The sequence below is a fragment of the Vulpes lagopus genome, chromosome 2 (assembly GCF_018345385.1).
Source record: "Vulpes lagopus strain Blue_001 chromosome 2, ASM1834538v1, whole genome shotgun sequence".
Taxonomy (NCBI): domain Eukaryota; kingdom Metazoa; phylum Chordata; class Mammalia; order Carnivora; family Canidae; genus Vulpes; species Vulpes lagopus.
The window spans coordinates 97,564,734-97,583,841 of NC_054825.1; the positions used below are offsets into that span (position 1 = coordinate 97,564,734).

Consider the following 19,108-nt stretch of genomic DNA (forward strand, 5'->3'; position numbering starts at 1 on the left):
TTTATTTTTCTCAGGCAGTAGACTAAGGGTAGGACTTGCAGCCACCACTAATGCAAAATGCAAAGGCTTTTTCTTCTACCTTATGTAAAAGGGACAAACTTGTTTGATTATAAGGTACCTTTTAGACATTTTGGTACATTTCAAAGAATGGTCAGTGTGATTTATGAAGATACCAAAGCACAGATTAAAAACAAAAGCCAACTTCTGAGTAGACGTGGACTACCTGGATTTCGAAGGAAGTTTATTTTTGGCTAGTTCAATAAAGAACTAATTTAAGGGTTTAAGCAGAAAAAGAATTAAGTAGAGTCTAATTCTAGAAATGCAAGCCTAATTAGAATATAGCAACCTCATGCTTCTGTTAGGATGCCCATTTGCATGCAAAATCTTTTAAGAAGGGTGGCATGCCAGACTTAGAACTGTTTCTCTTAAAATCTTACTTGCCTACACAGTAATGGAGGCTACAGAAGTCAGCAAAGCTTCCAACACCATAAAAGTTTAAATCAGCTATTAGTGAAAGTGAAGAGGAAAAAGGAAAAATAAACTAAGAAAATACATACAGACAGACTTTAGTAAGAAATCCTAAGAGCTAAAATATGGATAAGTCATACAGATAATCATGGTGTTTCTCATCTCAAAGTTTAATTTGTAGCAGGAATAACATAATTATGAAATCAGACTTAGAAAATTCATCTTAAAATAATAGTTCTCAAGTTATATAAGCAAGCTTTATCACAAATTTAAGCCTCCTGGATTTGGAGTGATAGATATAAGAGTAGGAGTCAACCTACTCTTGTAAACATGTGATGAAAATAGTAACAATGATAGTACCACCATAATATCGAGTGAAGATATGTATATGGAATCACAACAGAGATTCATCTAAAATGAGTGAGCACTTATTTTTAGTCTCCTTTTTAGTAGTTTAAAAATTTCAGTACATTTTCCAGTACATTATAAAAATGAAATTAGAAGAGGAAATAACTGAAAGGACAGGTCTTTGACACTTTGTAGTGAGACCACTCACATGAATAAACCTGATGAATAGAGCACAAAATCTACTGTAAGTAAAAACAAATATTTCAAAAGTGTATCAAGAGATGGGACCCAGATATTTCTAGCTTATTTTAAAATGTTATATGATACATTTGTAAAATCTAGAAAATAACCCTTGCTCCTATTTCCATAAAAAGGGATTATACATCTACACAGGACACTATAAATTATACATCTAAACAGGACACTATAAATTATATTTTTCTTAATTTATTAGAACTTTATTCCAAGAAATTCTGCATAAATTTTGAAATACTAAAATAAAATAGTATAATTAAAAGTACTTTAATATTTGCTGACTTTTAAGTAATTGATAATATATTTAGCTATAAAAAGAGGGGAAAATACTGGACCAATATTTTAAGATAAACAACAAGCAAATAGATGATCAAGTATAAAAATGGGCATTTTAAAAGGTTTTACCCGCATCATTTCATTCTCTAATTGTTTTTTACGATGTAGACGTTGCTGATGAGATTTGAGTACATTTTCTACATGTTGCTCCATAAAGAATTTAAATGCCTGAGGAGAATAACTTTGAATACGAGATTCCCTTCGCTCTTCATCTTTCTTGTTTTTCCTAACGGTGATAGGTGAGGTTGTAATCTGTTTCTTTTCTTTATCCCCACCATCAACATTTTCATAACTTTTTTCACTCTCATCTTCCTTAGGCATGCTTGCCTGATCCTCTTTGCTAGATTTATTGATTGATTCATATGGAGGAACAGATGGATTTTGGTGTAGCAGATGTTTTGGATAAGGTGGAGGTGGACCTTGATAGTTTGGAGCTTCAGCAACAGGAGGCATAACAGTCATATTTGAAGTGGTACCCTCAGAAAAAGGACTAGGCTGAACTGTCTGAATTGGCTGTGGGATCCAAGAAGGGTGTGTAGGTGCTAATGCAGTCTGTAGCTCTGGTTTTAAAACACGTATACTCTTCACAGGCTGTTGTATAGGAGCTGGTGTAATAGCAGTGACTGTTGTAGCTGAAGGCTGAGAATTAGCAGAATGACTTGTTCTATTTCCTAATGGGTTATTAAAGGAATTTGACCTCACTGGTATGTTAGGTTGCCATGTAGGGATTTCATGCCCACTGCCTGGGGATGACTGGGCTGGAGCAGAAGATGACTGAGGCCAAGTTGTTTGCAATCCAGGTGCATTAATGTTATAAAGTTCCATGTTATGACTGTTTCTGTTTGGCACCATCATAGATTGGGGAATATTTCCATTTGTATATGATGAAGATGCAGCAGATCCCCCTGTTTGTAAAGCAGAAGAGCTTTGTCCATTAGTTGGGGTCAGAGGATATGGAGGGGGTGGTTGCCGATTCACAGTGCCAGCAGGAACATTTTGGTGTATCATGAAATCATTTTGACCACTACCATTCTGAATTCCAGGTCTTCCTGGTGGAAAGTTAAATTTGTTGGAACTCTGCATGATGATTGGTTGTCTGCCGACAGGAACAGAACTAATGCCTCTCTGTCCCTGATTTGGAGGATTCATTGGGGATGCATTCAGAGGTGGTGGAGGATAGCCCTCCTGCCAGGCTCCAGGTGGAACAGGAGAGATTCTGGAGATTACGTATTCCATGTTCCCGGAATAGCGCTTTGTTTGAGAGTTTGGTTCCCAAGATGGAGGAGGTGGAGTTGTACCTCTTGGAGGAGGAGTCTGGCCTCTGGGAGGTGGTGGAGGAGTGACGCTCCTTACTTGAGGAAGTGGTGGGGGGTTTACTCTCTGTCCGTTGCTAGGGTGAGCTTGAGCAAATGCTGTTATACCAGAGCCTGACAAAGGCCTTCCTACATCGGTCTGCGAGTTGGGACTTTCAGAACGATAGGCCACACTTTCTCCTAGTGGAGGGCCATGTCTTTGAGGAACTAAGGATTCTTTGGAACCTTTCCAGCTTTGTTTGCGGTTAACTGATTGTTGCACACTCCCTATGGTTACAAAACAGAGGGAAAAAAACATGTTTTTAACCTCTTATTTTTGAAAAATTTAGCTTGGAATTCTGACATAGCTAAATAGTAATTCTCTTTTGAGAATTACAAAAAAAATCAAACTTCAGTTAAGTGGTTTTATGCTACCTTTCAAATTTTTACTAATTTTGGCTAGGTAATACATTCCCATGGCCTAAATTAAGAAGTACAAAAGTATACTCACCTCTGTCTCCAGCTTTCTTCCTTCCATCAGTAAGATACTTTAGGGACATGCAAGTAATTAGTATACCTCCTATGTATACTAGTGTGCCTGGCTCTTCTCATTAAAATACTGAAAATTCTAGGGGCACCTGGGTGGCTCAGTGGTTGAGTATCTACCTTTGGCTCAGGTCGTGATCCTGGGGTCCTCGGATCGAGTCCCAAATCGGGCTCCTGTCTCCCTCTGCCTGTGTCTCTGCCTCTTTCTCTGTGTCTCATGAGTAAATAAATAAAATCTTTTAAAATAAAATAAAACACTGAAGATTCTTTATCAGTATATAAAATGTTTGTTTACTTTAAAAAAGTGTTACCACAGTTTTTCACAGTATTGGTGTACCCAAATTTAATTTTTTTTAATAGGCTCCACACCCAGTATGGAGCCCAACACAGGACCTGAACTCATGACCATGAGATCAAGACCTGAGTTGAGATCAACAGTCAACTGCTTAACTGATTGCGCCACCCAGGCACCTGCATATACCCAAGTTTAATGTTTCCCTACTGAAGACTATTAAGGTTTCTAGTCTTTTGCTGTATATATAAAAAAAAGCAATGAAAAATTTTGTACAGATATCATTTCATATATATGTTAAGTAGATAAATTATCAAAAGTGGCATTATTGAGCTGAAGGGTATGTCCATTTGTAATTTTAATAGATACAACTACTTTTAAATGTATTTGAAAGATACCAGGCGATAATCAGTTGAACACTAAATATAGATTTTACAGTTTCTCTTTACTGGAATTTTCAAGTAAATGAAATGGCAAGAAAATAAATGATACAAAAAAAGTTGAATGGGACGCCTGGGTGGCTCAGTGATTGAGCATCTGTCTTTGGCTCAGGGCATGATCCTGGATTCCCAGGATCAAGTCCTGCATTGGGCTCCTTGCATGGAGCCTACTTCTCCTCCCTCTGTCTGTGTCTCTGCCTCTTTCTGTGTCTCTCATGAATAAATAAATAAAATCTTTAAAAAAAAAAAAAAGAAAAAGATCTTTAACACATTTAAAAATACATAAAATATATTTGTATGGAATGCAATTCATATAATTAATATATTCCAGATAGAGATTATATGGTAAAGATTTACAGATCTAAATATATAAAACAAAACATGTAGCAACATTCAAAACACATACATGATGAAAAAATGGTAAATGTTCAGAATGTACAATTTATTTTTTTATTTTTAAAAAATATTTTATGTATTTATTCATGAGAGACACTCAGAGAAAGAGGCGGAGACACAGGCAGAGGGAGAAGCAGGCTCCATGTAGGAGCCTGACGTGGGACTCGATCCTGGGACCCCAGGATCATGCCCCGGGCAGAAGGCAGGTGCTAAACCACTGAGCCACCCAGGGATCCCCGAGAATGTACAATTTAACACTTTGTTTCATCAAGACTGGGCAGCATGCTGGGTCTAAGACTCCAGGAAAAGTCATCACTCTGGACAACCTAGGCAAGTCCTCTGGCCACTAAGCTCAGTCTCACCTTCCTCAGATAGCCAGCTGAGGCTAAATATAACATGTATTCACTCACTCAGCTTTTACCAGTTAAATTACAAGTCTCTACAGGCCTAGAGTATACCGTCATCTCTGTTCTGCACCTCCCACAAAGCTGTGTTCTCCCACTTCTACCCTTCAGACATGCTCTGTCCCATAACCAACACTGGCTCCTATGTCACCAAGCTTTCACATCAACTATTTAAACCTAGTAATCTTCTGCTGACATTCTTTTCAGCCCTTTGCAATTAAGATTTTCTTTTCTTTTTAAAGATTTTATTTATTTGAGAGAGAGAGAGAGAGAGAACACAAGTGGTGTGGAGGGGCAGAGGGAGAGGGAGAAGCAGACTCCCTACTGAGCAGAGAGCTTGATTTGAAGCTCAATCCCAGGACCCTGGGATCATGACCTGAGCCAAAGGCAGATGCTTAACCAACTGAGCCACCTAGGCACCCTGCAATTAAGGTTTTCTTTTTCTTTAAAAATAACCTAGGGCTGCTTGGGTGGCTCAATCAGTTAAAGTCTGATTCTTGACTTCAGCTCAGGTCATGATCTCAGAGTTTTGAGATCGAGCCCTGTGTGGGTTCTGCACCTGGCATGGCGCCTGCTTGAGATTCTCTTTTTTTCCTTTTTTAAAAAGATTTTATTTATTTATTCATGAGAGACACAGGCAGAGAGAGAAGCAGGCTCCATGCTGGGAGCCGGACGTGGGACTTGATCCCAGGTGTCCAGGATCACACCCTGGGCTGAAGGCAGCACTAAACCACTGAGCCACCTGGGCTGCCCAATATTCTCTTTTTCTCTCTCCTTCCCTCTGTTCTTCCCCACCCCTTCTCCAAAAAAAATAAAATAAAATTTAAAAAATAATAAACTGGGCTAAAGGTGAAATTCTACATCTTATTTCTTCATACCCTTTAAAAAAAAAGTCAGTTCTTTGGATGCTCATGCTATCTGGGAGGCCACATTCATTCCTCTCAATGAACTCCTACTTGATCAATAGTTTTGACATTTGGTCTACCCTAAGCCCTGCCAACATTCTGTAACTTCAACATCCATATGGACAAACCATCTATCACCCTCACCTCTCAGTTTCTTGACCTCCTCTCGTCAATTTGACCTCTAATATCATTCCTAAGATCATATTTTTAATTTAGGTATTATCTATATCTGCTTTTTTCAAAATCACTTAAGTTTTATACACTTGGACTACAACTCTCCTTCCATGTTTAACTACTATTACATGCATTTTTCAACTTCACAAAGGCCTCCATATTCTTACTTCATTAGTCCTCCACTTTCTTTATGAAACACTTTAGCTAATTTAAATCCATGGTCCATTACTTCTTTCTTCCCTCTGTATTCCTTTTCTCCTCCCCTCATTTCTATTCATTCATTAAATTTTTATTGAGCATCTAAGCAATCCAAGTACAGTGGTAAAAAAATAATATCCCTGGCCCCACGGGACCTCCATTCTTGGGGAAGAAGACTGACAATAAACACGTAAATAAATAAACAAGGTAACATCTGGGTATGACAAATCCTATAAAGGAACCATAAATAGTGTCAAATGGTAGAGAGTAAGGAGGACATAAAGGGATGAGATTCAGTAGTCAGAAAAGGCTCCACCAAGGAGATGACATATGATCTAAAACTAGGCAAAGGCCCTGAAGTGGAAGCTTGGTATATTCCAAGAAGAAAAAGAAACTCAGCATGACTGGAGAGCAGTAAATCAGAGGAAGAGGGGTACTCGAAGAAGTCTGAGAGCAGCAAAGCCATCAAGAGGAGTCTGGAAGGAATGAAAAGCCACCGACAGCAGAGGAGGAATATGCCCTAATTAAGGATTTAAATCACCCTTTCAGTATATTCTGAACTCTATCTTATTTTGTACATATTTAGTAGAACTCTAGTCACAGATGATTCTACCTATCTACTTTTTTTTCTTCATGCCTGCTAGAAAAGGTGATGTGAAGTGCACACTGATTCCACCAAAATTCAATGATCAGCATCATCAAATGGCTTTAGCACTGCCAGGAAATCCTACTGCCTCTTTTGGTTTCCACTACAATTCTCTTCAGTCCTGGGTTTCCTCAAATTCCTGTCCCATTCCTCAGACACCTCTCTCAGCAGATGACCTGATTTTCCCCTTGAGAGAAAACTGAAGTTCCATCAGAAAGGAACTTCCCTGTCTTCCGACATAACCCAGGTCTGTTTGTTCCTCTTAGAACAAAATGGTTGTTGCCTCTTCCTCTATAAGGCTAATCATCTCTCATCCTATGCTTTGGATCCTCTCTTTTCCTGGCTTCTCAGGAATTTACTTGATCCTTTTTTCTAGAATGTTTAATTTTTTCCTCTAAACTGGAGTTTTACAGTTTATCTTTTAAACATGCCTAAGCCTTTACTATTAAAAAAACAAATAAGGCTCTCCCTCCAGTCTCATATAGGGCACTACCTCAAAGTGCTGCTACCAGTCCACTCTAAGTATGGAAATGGAGAGCAAAAACTTGGAAACTTTTACAGAAATCTAAGTGTAATTTTATTTCTGTTAAATATAACAATAAAATATTTGGCCTTATATATGTCATTTTTAATTTAAATTTTGGAATAATTCATCATTATTGTTTTTTAAAAAATTAGGGCCCACCCTAAATGACATTATTTAACCTAACTGCCTTCTTAAAGACCCTGTTCACAAATACAGTCAAATTCTGAGATACTAGGAATGAAGACTTCCTGAATTTGGTTGGGGGGAGAACATGATTCAGCCCATAACACACAGAGTAACTTGTTTCTGTCCAGTTATGGGAACATAATTCAGATTGGGAGTGGATTGAGGGACAAATGGATGTGACATAAAGAATTCATGTATAAACAACACATTGAGAAGTTTTTCTGTGAGGGTAGAGTGAGGATATTAGCAAGAGTATGATTCTTATCTATGGTGAAGAACTTTTATTTTTTAAATTTCCAATTCATTATGGATTAATAATTTCATAAAATACACTCCTGGCTTTCAAGACACTGTTGTTTTCTTTCCTTCCTCTTCAGCTAATTCTTCTGTCTTTGCAGGCTTATCCTCTCCTGCCAGCTACTAAGTATTAGGTTTGGTGGTAGGCCATCTTGTCATTTTTGTCTACATTATCTCCTTTAGGAGACCTATTTTATACACAGGGCTAATTGTATATATCCAGCTCCCTACTTGACATCTTCACTTGGATAACTCAATGAACCTAATTCAACCTGATGTCAAAAAACTAGACTTAGGATCTTTCTCCACCAAATCCTGTTCTCTCCTGGCATTTGCTTTTATAATGTGGGGTATCTCCACACTGCATCTATTTTTCTACACCAGAGGCCTAACAGGCATTCCTCTCCATTATCACCTCTCATATGTAATCTATCACCAAGTCCTTGTTGACTTTAACCCTCCCATCTCTCTTAATTCATTCACTTTTCTCCACTGCCCTATCCCAGTCCAAATTACCTTCGTTTCCCAGAAACTACTGTTATCTCTTATCCAATCTATCCTAATATCCACCAGCCAATTCTTATCCACTGCAGCCATCTTTTTGAAACACAAATCTAATCATGACATTACCCTGCTTGAAGTTTCCCTAACTTCCTGCTGCTTTTAGGATAAGATCAATAGACAGTCCTGCATAGTCAGGCCCTATGTACTTCTCCAGTCCTATCACATACTGGTTTTCAGTGTCCCAAACACATTCAGTTCTTCCAGCGTAGTATCAAAACCTGCCAAACAGGCCATGCACAGATAGAGACACTCTTCCTCACTAAATCCTTCCCATTAACCTTAGTCTTGCTTCAGCTATCAGCTCTACTACCAGTTTCACAGGAAAATTTTCTCTGATCTTCTTGACTAGGTCAAAAAGCCCTCTATAAGTCCAAAGTACCATATAACTCACCCTTCTTCATTCACATGTATATAGCTGCAGTTCTACATATATTTTTTTGTGAAAATGTTTGATCTCCCTTACTAGATTGTCAGCTCTACAAAAGGGCAAGAACTTTATACTCAGTACTGAGCAAAGATCCTGAAACAGTGGATGATCAATAAAATTTTGCTGAATGAAAGAAAGAATGAATAAGTCCTCTTATAAATCAATAAAAAGATTAACCCAAGATTAAAGAATAAAAATGCCAATTTAAAAATAACCGATAAATAAATAAAAATTAATAACCAAATATTCAATACTAATGATCAAAGACATGTGAAAATAAAATGAGACAGTATTTCTATAGCCATTAAATATACAAAAATCATAATACCTAGGATTTATAAATATAAGCATTCTTGTATTAAATTGATCAGGAGAATGTAGGTTGGGAATACCTTTCTAGGCAGCAATATCTAAGAAAAACCTTAAATTTTTGCAAGACTTTGGAAATTTCCTTTATAAAATCACCAAGAATGTATAAAGATTTAGGTATGAAAGGATTTACTGCAGTGCTGTCTATAATGGCAAAAAAAAAGCAAACAGCAAATGTCAAAATATGAGAGACTGGTTACATAAAGTATGTGATAAATATAACTTAATGTAATTATTAAAATTATTTTGTAGACCATTTAGTAACAAGGAAAGTTATGCAGTTTAAGTAAATCAAGTAGGTTTTACTATGACTCCATTTTTTGTTTAAACAATAACAAAATACACACATTTAAACCTACTCATAGTATAAAACTATCATGCTATTACTCTGACTTGAGACTTACCGTGCTGCTTTTAACAATTTCTAAGACTAAAGAGTTGATATAGATAAATATTTTAGAACTATAAGAAATGAGAAAAAAATGTTTGATTAATCACCTGGTTTCAAGCTGGCATTGATAGGTCTGGCAGCTGCTGCGGCCATCTGTTCCCGGCGAGGATCTTGGTAACTCATTTTACTAATGAATTCAATTGCTGCCTCTATACTTCTGTTATTCGTTTTCTGAAGAGCTTGTATAACCATATCCTGGTACGAAGTTTAAAAAAAAAGAAACAAAGCTTAAATCTTATAATTAATTAAGAGAGAAAGAAGACTATAAGCTCCACTAGAGAAATTCATAATTATGAACAGCAGGGCCCCAAACCACAATATTAATGTCTTGTTTGTAAAACTACTATAAACATCCATATAATCTCAAAGTAAAAAAGAAAACAAACTCAAATTCAAGTGTTTCTTTTCTTTTCTTAAAGATTTTTATTTATTCCTGAGAGACACAAGAGAGAGGCAGAGACACAGGCAGAGGGAGAAGCAGTCTCCCTGTGGGGAGCCCAGTGAGGGACTCGATCACGACCTGAGCCAAAGGTAGATGCTTAACCACTGAGCCACCCAGGTGCCCTCTAGAAGTGTTTAACGTTTTCACCTTTATGTAACATATCATTTCTTTTTTTAAAGATTTTTATTTCTTTGACAGAAGTAACGAGCATAAGAGCATAAGCAGGGGGAGCGGCAGAGGGAGAGGGAGAAGCAGGCTCCCCACTGAGCAGGGAGCCTAATTCAGGGCGTGATCCCAGGATCCTGGGATCATGACCGAAGCCAAAGGCAATGCTTAACAGACTGAGACACCCAGGTGTCCCATATTACTGTTTTCTTATAGGATTAACTTCTGGGGATAATCATAATAGCATAACTCTGATTATTTCTTATTCTTAATTTCATCCTTATACAAAGAGACTATCAGATTGTTTAAAAGGTATCAATCAGGGCAGCCCAGGTGGCTCAGCGGTTTAGCGCTGCCTTCAGCTCAGGGTGTGATCCTGGAGACCTGGGATCAGGTCCCATGTCGGGCTCCCTGCATGGAGCCTGCTTCTCCCTCTGCCTGTGTCTCTGCCTCTCTCTCTCTCTGTCTCTCAGGAATAAATAAAATCTTAAAAAAAAAAAAAAAAAAAGGTGTCAATCAAAATACTGGAAACTACTCTTTTGTACCATTAGAACATTTTAGTAAGCACCTTTGTCACTGTGTTTACTGGTAAAAGAGCTATGTAATTCTGATTTATATCCTCTTAGAGCTTACACTTTCAGAGAACCTTTTTTATAAAGGACATAAATATAGTACAAATGGTATAAAAGACTATATATGATTATGTGATGAAGACTTTAGGAGGCTACATGATATGATATAAAAGCAGAGAGACTGGAATCAAACAAAAGTGAGTTTGAGTTCCAGTACTATGCTTTTGGTGTTTTTTTGTTTGTTTGTTTGTTTGTTTTTAATGCTTAGAAGCAAAGATACGCTCCAGTGATTGCAGATTTATTTATGTGCCCTACTTTGGAACTGTGTGAACTTTGGCAAATTATTTAACATTCCAAGCTCAATTTCTTCACCTGCAATACACTCATAGAGTTGAGGTGTGGACTTAATAAGAAAACATGTAAAAGCATATAAGCACAGTGCCTGTAGATTAGATGTGGGTTGTCCTGTTCTGTTCCTTGTCCTTTATGTGTAGACATAAATTACACACTAACACACAGAAAGCAAATGGATAGGGTTTTTTCAAGAAGGAGGCAGCGATTTACTTGCCCTAGAGGAGCTAGTATTTTAAAAGATATTTTAAAGTGGAAATGGCCTAGTAAGACTAATGGGTGAAGAGGACACTGACAGATGATCCTGGGGTGAGACCAACAAAAAAAAGGTTGCAGCAGAGGTGCCTGGGGGACTCAGTTGGTTGAGTGTCCACCTTTGGCTCAGGTTATGATCTCAGAGTCCTGGGATGGAACCACCTGTCAGGTTCCCTGCTCAATGGGGAGTCTGCTTCTCCCTCTCTCTCTGCCCCTACCCTCCACTCCAACAAATAAATAAAATCTTAAAAAAAAAAAAAAAAAAAAAAAAAGGTTGTAGCAGAGACTTGCTGCCTATTCAAGATCCATTCTCTCTTTCCTAGAAAAATACTGACTTTGTTGGAAGAATTCTTCCTTATAGCTACAGTGGCCACATGACAATTCTGACAATGAAACAAAAGCAAGGGTTTCTGGAAGAATGTTGTTATCCTTGATTTAGGTACTAGTACTTCCTGTATCCTGTTTCCTAGATGATAGATCTGACATCTGTGCTACAGCATGATGCCACCAAGAAGGAACATTCAAGAAACTCATAAAAGTCCTAAGTTCTGATATCTTTAAGAGACTGAACCAATGCTAGCTATATAAATTGAGTCACTATTTTGTTTAAAGCATTATTATTTGGGTTTTTGTTAAAAGCAACCAAACTCAATCCTTAACTGATACAAAAGTACAATGTGATCACATTTTATGCCAATCAGACTTCTGCAAGTTTGTAGTGAGATACAAGGAATTAGTAAGTCCCCCTTGTGTGCAAATTTAAAATAATTCAAATCACTCCAAATTAAAACTCAATAGGGAGTGCTTAACTTTAAAACTGGTTAAGCCAAATGAACTGTATTTATGCTACTATCATATGGGAATGTCATCTCACTTGCTAAGAAAACTGTACCCACCATCCTTTTTCAATATTGTGGGAACCATATTTTTGTTAAATGCCTATAATTTTAGCTGGTGATTATTATGCTGGCTGTTATTTTCAAATAATTACTGATGTATGTTAAAATGTTTTTTGCATCTGTTAACAATATCAACCAAAGTTCTGTAACCAGGGGTGTTAGTGCCAGCATGAAAAACAGCATCCACAAATCAGTAACTTTGGAAATCTTATGTAATAAGAAAACATCATGTCCATATTACTATGGTGTTTTCCATGTATATAAACAAAAATACACATCACTGCTTGAGATTTATGTGCCCCAAGAACACATCAATTCTGTTTAACATTTATTTCTACAAAGAAATTAATCTTAAAATACTTGAGGTTTTAATTTTACAGACCATTAGAAACATTCTCAAAAAACTGGCAACTGCCTTGAACCTGATGTAGCTAAAGGAATAGATTGGATTTATGAAATGATAAAATAATAAAGCAAGAACTGGATAAAATTTTAATTTTTTAATTTTTTTTAAAGATTATTTGAGAGAGTGAGCAAGTAGAGTGGGGGGGTGGGTGGGCAAAGGTAGAGAGAGAGAAACCAAAGCAGACTCCATGTTGAGCACAGAACCCGATTTCCCCACCCTGAGATCATACCTGAACTGAAGCCAAGAGTTGGATGCTTAACTGAATGTGCCACCTAGGCACTCCTGGATAAAAATTTTAAAGTACCAAGTTAGGATTTTAAACAAATTCTGCAATATAATGAGAAGCTATCAGAATGAGTGATTTGAGGAGGCAGCAGAAGTAAATTGCCATATTCTTTATATTACTGTGGGGATAAATAATACCCTAATTTCATTATTTGGACAAATGAGAATTGATAAATGTCTAAATGCTTTTAGTAAAGCAACCCTGCTTAAGGGGTTATTAATGTCATAAGGTGATAATAGTAAAATATGTTACTGTAATAAAGCTAACATATCTTTCTAATGCAACCCAATTATTGTTTTTATTGCCAACAGATAAAGAATAGGGCATTGACTTAAGTGAAGTTAGAGAAAGACTATCATACGATCTCACTTACATGTGCAATCTAAGAAACAAAAAACCAGATTCTTAAATATAAAGAACAAACTGCTGGCTGCTAGTGGGGAGGTGGGTGGAGGGACGAGCAAAACAGATTAAGAGTATTAAGAGGTACAAACTTCCAGTTATAAAATAAGTAAATGATAAAAGATGGAAAGTACAGCACAGAGAATATACTCAATAATATTGTAATAACTCTGTACGGTGATAGATGTTAACAGTGGTGATCACTGCTAATGTATAGAACTGTCTATAGTACTGTCTATATACCTGAAAATAATGTTACATTGTATGCCAATTACACTTAAAAAAGACTAAGCACTGACTAATGCTTAGATTCTATTTCTTAAAACTGTCAATGTTAGAAAGAATTTTAAAGTTCCTTAAAGGAATAGACCATGTTTGGTACCACTCAATTCACTGATTGAAGAGTTCACACATAGTAAGAGCTCCAGAAATACAATTCTACTGAGGTGATTTATCTGATATAACACATTACCACTTAAGGGCCTTTACAGCCATGTGATTTTCTAAACTCTCTTTCCCTAGCAATATATAAAAGGAAAGAATAAGGTCAATGATTCACTCCTTTCTTTTGTTTTTCTTAACGATATTTATTTATTTGAGAAAGACAGAGAGAGCAAGAACAGAGGGGAGGGGCAGAGGGAGAAGCAGACTCTCTGAGCAGGGAGCTCCATATGTGGCTTGATGCAGGGCTGGATCCCAGAACCCTGGGATCATGACCTGAGCAGAACGCAGATGCTTAACAGACTGAGCCACCCAGGCGTGCTGATTCATTCCTTTCTTTATTCTTTGCCTTCTGGCTAAGAGATTAGGAAGAAAGTACTCTGCAGAAATTCCACATAAACTATTTCCTTAATCCTCCCAGTTCTAACCAGGAAAATACCAAAGGTCTTCTCCTCCTTTCTCTCTGGATGAATAGGGGGGCACCTGGGTGGCTCAGTAGTTGAGCATCTGTCTTTGGCTCAGGTCGTGATTTGGCTCAGGTCCTGATCCCGGGATCCTGGGATCAAGTTCCACATTGGGCTTCCCGTAGGAGTCTGTTTTTCCCTCTGCCTAAGTCTCTGCCCCTCTCTTTGTCTCTCATGAATAAATAATATTTAAAAAAAAAAAAAGATTAAAAAATGGATGATTAAGGTAGGCCAGAAAGAGTCATCGTTTTTCTCTAGTTTGGTTGAAATCTTCCTTTTCAAATCTTACTATAATGCATACTTAAGTTTTCAATTTTAACCTTAGAAATCTCTGAAAATGTGGTCACCAAAATATTAACCATAATGAAAGAATTTTAAAGGTAATTATCTTTATGTAGTAGAGCTAAAGGTAATTTTCAGTGTTCTCTTTCCACTTCTTAATTTTTAACAGGGGATAGATATTTTTATAATCAAGAAAAAAGTTACTATAATTTCAAAGGAAAACCTAATTAACACTTGCTCATTCACATTTAGTTACATTTTCCATGGCCAACTTGTATTCAAAATGATTTCTGCTACCTAAAATAGTCAAAGAAAATGTTATCATGGAAAATATATGTTAGTAATAATCTAAATGGAATATGATTATAAATATATATATATGTGAATAAAAAACTTTCAATATGAATTCTAAAGGTAAATAGTAAAGACTTGGCATAACTAACATGAACTGAAATTTCTAAAAATAAAACTGAAATTCTAGCAGATTGAGCAATATGTAAATTTTCAGTTTTTGTGATTTGAGATTTAGGCCTGAGAATGATGTGAACATATAGCAGCTTAATGAAATCCTGATTAACCAAAAAAAAAAAAAAAAAAAAAAGAAAGAAAGAAAAGAAAAGAAATCCTGACTCTACTTCTTTCTCTGTAGTATAAACTTAAACTTCGTAAGCTGTCATTTCCACACAGCCACTTTGCCCCAGAGCCCCTATTGCACGCAGAGATGTCCATTCCTACTCACTCTCTCCTCCTCTGTAGCTTTCTCAACTGCACTTTCATTCTGACTTCAAGACTTGAGCTTTAAAATATCAGAAACCACAGAGAAAACTAAGAAATAATTATTTTGTTTTACTAATTAATGGAATTGTAAATAACATTCTTTGTTGATTGGAATATACAAATTTGTATACATAGTTAAATTCTCTCAAAGGAAACATTTTGGCAGGTTACCATAACAGTTTTATGCACTACTGTAAGGTAAGAAAAATCTTTCTTTTATCTTTCAAAATTCCTACCTCATCAAATCCAGCAGCTTGCAAATCTTGAAGCATTTGTGGATTAACTTCTGAAGTACTCCGACTTGTTTCATTTGCAAATGGTTGTAGAGAGTTTCGAATTTCCAGCAAGGCTTTATGATGCGTCCCAAATTTCGGTGGATTTCTGACTTGTCGGGGATCTTCGGTTGACATTTTACTCATGTTCTGCTCAGTCTTAGCAGCATCCGATGGCTTGGATAAATTCCTAAGGGATTCCCGAATTTCTTGCAACATCTGCCGGCTACTGCCAGTGTAGTTACTGGCAGGAAAAGTCTTAGGCCTCATTTGTCTATATCCTTCTGGCTTTTCACTTCTCTTCATGAAAACATCTATATTTATAACCCACACAAAGGACTTCTTTAAAGCTACTTGATAGATTCAGAACTTTCTCTTGAGCAAAACTGAAAAAGATTCTTTGCAGAAGTCCCCAGGAATGTTGAAATTCTTTACCATCTAAATAATTAGCCCTATAAAAGAAAAGAAAAGCTATAAAGTGATTACCTGATAAAGCAGTACCATGTATTTGGGGGAAAAAACACTGATTTAGTAGTCAGAGACCTGGTTTATAGTTCTGGCTCCATTAAATATTAGGGTATGAACAGGACAACTTTGTTAACTTCTCTGTGCCTATTTCCTAATCTATAAAATTATATCAAGTACTAGTTATGATGATAAAAATATGAGGGATCCCTGGGTGGCGCAGCGGTTTGGCGCCTGCCTTTGGCCCAAGGCGTGATCCTGGAGACCCGGGATCGAATCCCACGTCGGGCTCCCGGTGCATGGAGCCTGCTTCTCCCTCTGCCTGTGTCTCTGCCTCTCTCTCTCTCTCTCTGTGTGACTATCATAAATAAATAAAAATTTAAAAAAAAGTTAAAAAAAATAAAAATAAAAAAATAAAAATATGATTTTAAGAGTGCCTACTAAGTTGGGGTGCCTCACTGGCTCAGTTGTAAGACCATGCAACTCTTATCTCAGGATCATGAGTTTTTTTTTTTTTTTCTGGATCATGAGTTTGAGCCCACATTGGGTGCAGAGATTACTTAAAATAAATAAAAAATCTAGGGCACCTGGGCAACTCAGTGGTTGGGCATCTGCCTTTGGCTCAGGTTGTGATCCTGGGGTCCTGGGATCTAATCCCGCAATGGGGAGTCTACCTCTCCCTCTGCCTCTCTCTGTGTGTCTTTCATGAATAAATAAAATCCTTAAAAATAAAAATAAATTAAAAATAAAAAACTTTACGAAAAAAAGAGTGCTTAGAAAGCATATAAAACATATACAGATGCAAGAGATTACTAAAGTGAACTGATATAACAGTCTTCTTGTCAACTTCACTTTGCAGGTCCAATTCTAGATTTTAAAATTGGACTTTGGGCCACCAGGGTAGCACAGTCATTTAAGTGTTTGACTCTTAGTTTTAGGTTCAGGTCCACGATCTCAGAGTTCTGAGATTAAGCCCTGTGTTGGGGTCCATGCTCAGCACAAGGTCTGCTAGAGATTCTCTCTCTCTCTCTCTCTCTCTCTCTCCCCCTCTGCCCCTCCCACTCATGCTCTCTCTCTCAAATAAATAAATAAAATAAATCTTAAAAAATAAAATAAAATTAGACTTGAAATATAAGATTTCTTTAGAAGAGGGGCGCCTGGGTGGCTGTCAATTAAGTGTCTGTCTTCAGCACAGGTCATGATTCCAGGGTCCTGGTATGGAGCCCGAGTTGGGGTCCCTGCTTAGCAGGGAGCTTAACGTCTCCCTCTCCTCCACACTTGTGCTCTCTCTCTCAAATAAATAAAGAAATAAAATCTTAAAAAAACATTTCTTTAGAAGAAAAGGTACTGTTGTTTTAAAAAGGGTTTTAAACTACTTGTCCAGGGCACCTGGGTGGCTCTGTCAGTTAAGCGTCTGCTTTTGGCTCAGGTCATGATCCCAGTATACTGGGATCAAGTTCCACATCAGGCTCCCTGCTCAGTGGGGAGTCTGCTTCTCCCTCACCCTTTTTTCCCACTTGTGTTCTCTCTCTCACTTGCTTTCTATCTCTAATAAATAAATAATGTATATATATATATAAAATAAACCACTGGCCCAGAAGATACCTTTATGCTTCTAAAATAGATGCCTGGGCTTATTTCACGAACTGTGGACTAGGACTCTAGAGATAGTAAATTCATTAATGACAGAATGAGGAATGGTCATCTGTGGATGACTTATCGGGATGAGGAAAGGTCATCTGTGGACGACTTATCGGGATGAGGAATGGTCATCTGTGGACGACTTATCTTATTCCTCACTTAATGCATGAATGTCTTTTAAAACACACTAGAAGAATAGTCATTTAAAGTCTACTTAAGGGCAGCCTGGGTGGCTCAGCAGTTTAGCACTGCTTTCAGCCCAGGGCATGATCCTGGAGACCCGGGATCGAGTCCCACATCGGGCTCTCTGCATGGAGCCTGCTTCTCCCTCTGCCTGTGTCTCTGCCTCTTTTTCTCTCTGTGTCTCTCATGAATAAATAAAATCTTAAAAAATAATAACAATAAAATAAATAAAAATAAAGTCTACTTAAACATCCTGACTGACAGGGAAATCACTAATGCAAGAAAGCCATTTCATGTGACCTGCAACAAGTACTAAAGGTGTTTTCTTTCTATGGAGTACCATGATATTCCACTCATTGCATACTAAGAACCTGTTATGGGCTGGTGCTAAACAACTTTGCCTACATCCTTATTTAACCATCCCAACAGCCCTGTGGAGCAGGTTTATTGTATCTACCTTGTACATGAGGAAATTGAGGTTTAGAGAGTTTGGGTAAAACAGTTTAGTTTGTAAGTGGTACCACTGGCATGTGAAACATTGCTAATTATCACCTACTAGGAGTCTATTTCTATTCTATTTTTAAAGTAATCTCTACACCCAATGTGGGGCTTGAACTTACAACCCCAAGATTAAGAGTAACATTGTCAGGGAGCCTGAGTGGTTCAGTTAAGAGTCTGACTCTTGATTTTGGCTCAAGTCATCTCAGGGTTGTGACATCAAGCCCCATGTTCAGCTCTTGCTGGGCATAGACCCTGCTTGAGATTCTCTCCCTTTCCCCTGCACACATGCTTTCTTTCTCTCTCAAAAAAACAAAAAAGAGTCACATGCTCTACCAACTGAGCCAGCTATGTGCCCCATTTCTATTCCTATAAATGTAATCACCATTCATGTTACATAAAAAGGTCTATAGACAGATGTAGATACATCCTTCTAGTCATTTATGTCTCCGGCTTATGTTACCTTCTCAATGACCCTTTCACTGGTCACTTAGTTATCCTATTTTCTTAATAGTACTTATTACGATCTAAAATTATTTTACTTGTTTAGTTAACTATCTATCTCCCCTCATGACATAAAAGCTCCATGAGAACAGAAGACATTATTTGTCTCATAACCACTCTGTTCACTGCTGATATCACAGCCTTACACAATGAGTACTCAATAAATGTACATGTTGACAAATGAAATAAACGTCTTCTAAACATCCCCAGTTCCTTTAAAGATCTATTTGAGAGAGAGCAAGTCAGCAAGGATGAGTGGGAGGGGCAGAAGGAGAGAGAAAGA

General features: G+C 37.3%; 1 protein-coding gene across 5 annotated transcripts in view; it reads right to left on the reverse strand.

Annotated features, from left to right (window-relative positions):
• Window positions 1-19,108, reverse strand: part of LATS1 (large tumor suppressor kinase 1) — a 50,188-nt gene that overhangs the window by 13,648 nt on the left and 17,432 nt on the right. For 4 of the 5 annotated variants that reach the window (XM_041743803.1, XM_041743804.1, XM_041743802.1 and 1 more), the window contains 3 exons: window positions 15,499-15,986; window positions 9,568-9,715; window positions 1,477-2,987 (listed from right to left, as the gene is read on the reverse strand). In XM_041743803.1, the coding sequence (XP_041599737.1) occupies window positions 1,477-2,987; window positions 9,568-9,715; window positions 15,499-15,840 (2,001 nt within the window). In that variant the 5' untranslated portion in view covers window positions 15,841-15,986. Of the gene's footprint in view, window positions 1-441; window positions 505-1,476; window positions 2,988-9,567; window positions 9,716-15,498; window positions 15,987-19,108 lie in introns of all 5 variants that reach the window. The other variant, XR_005986054.1, reaches the window with a different exon arrangement.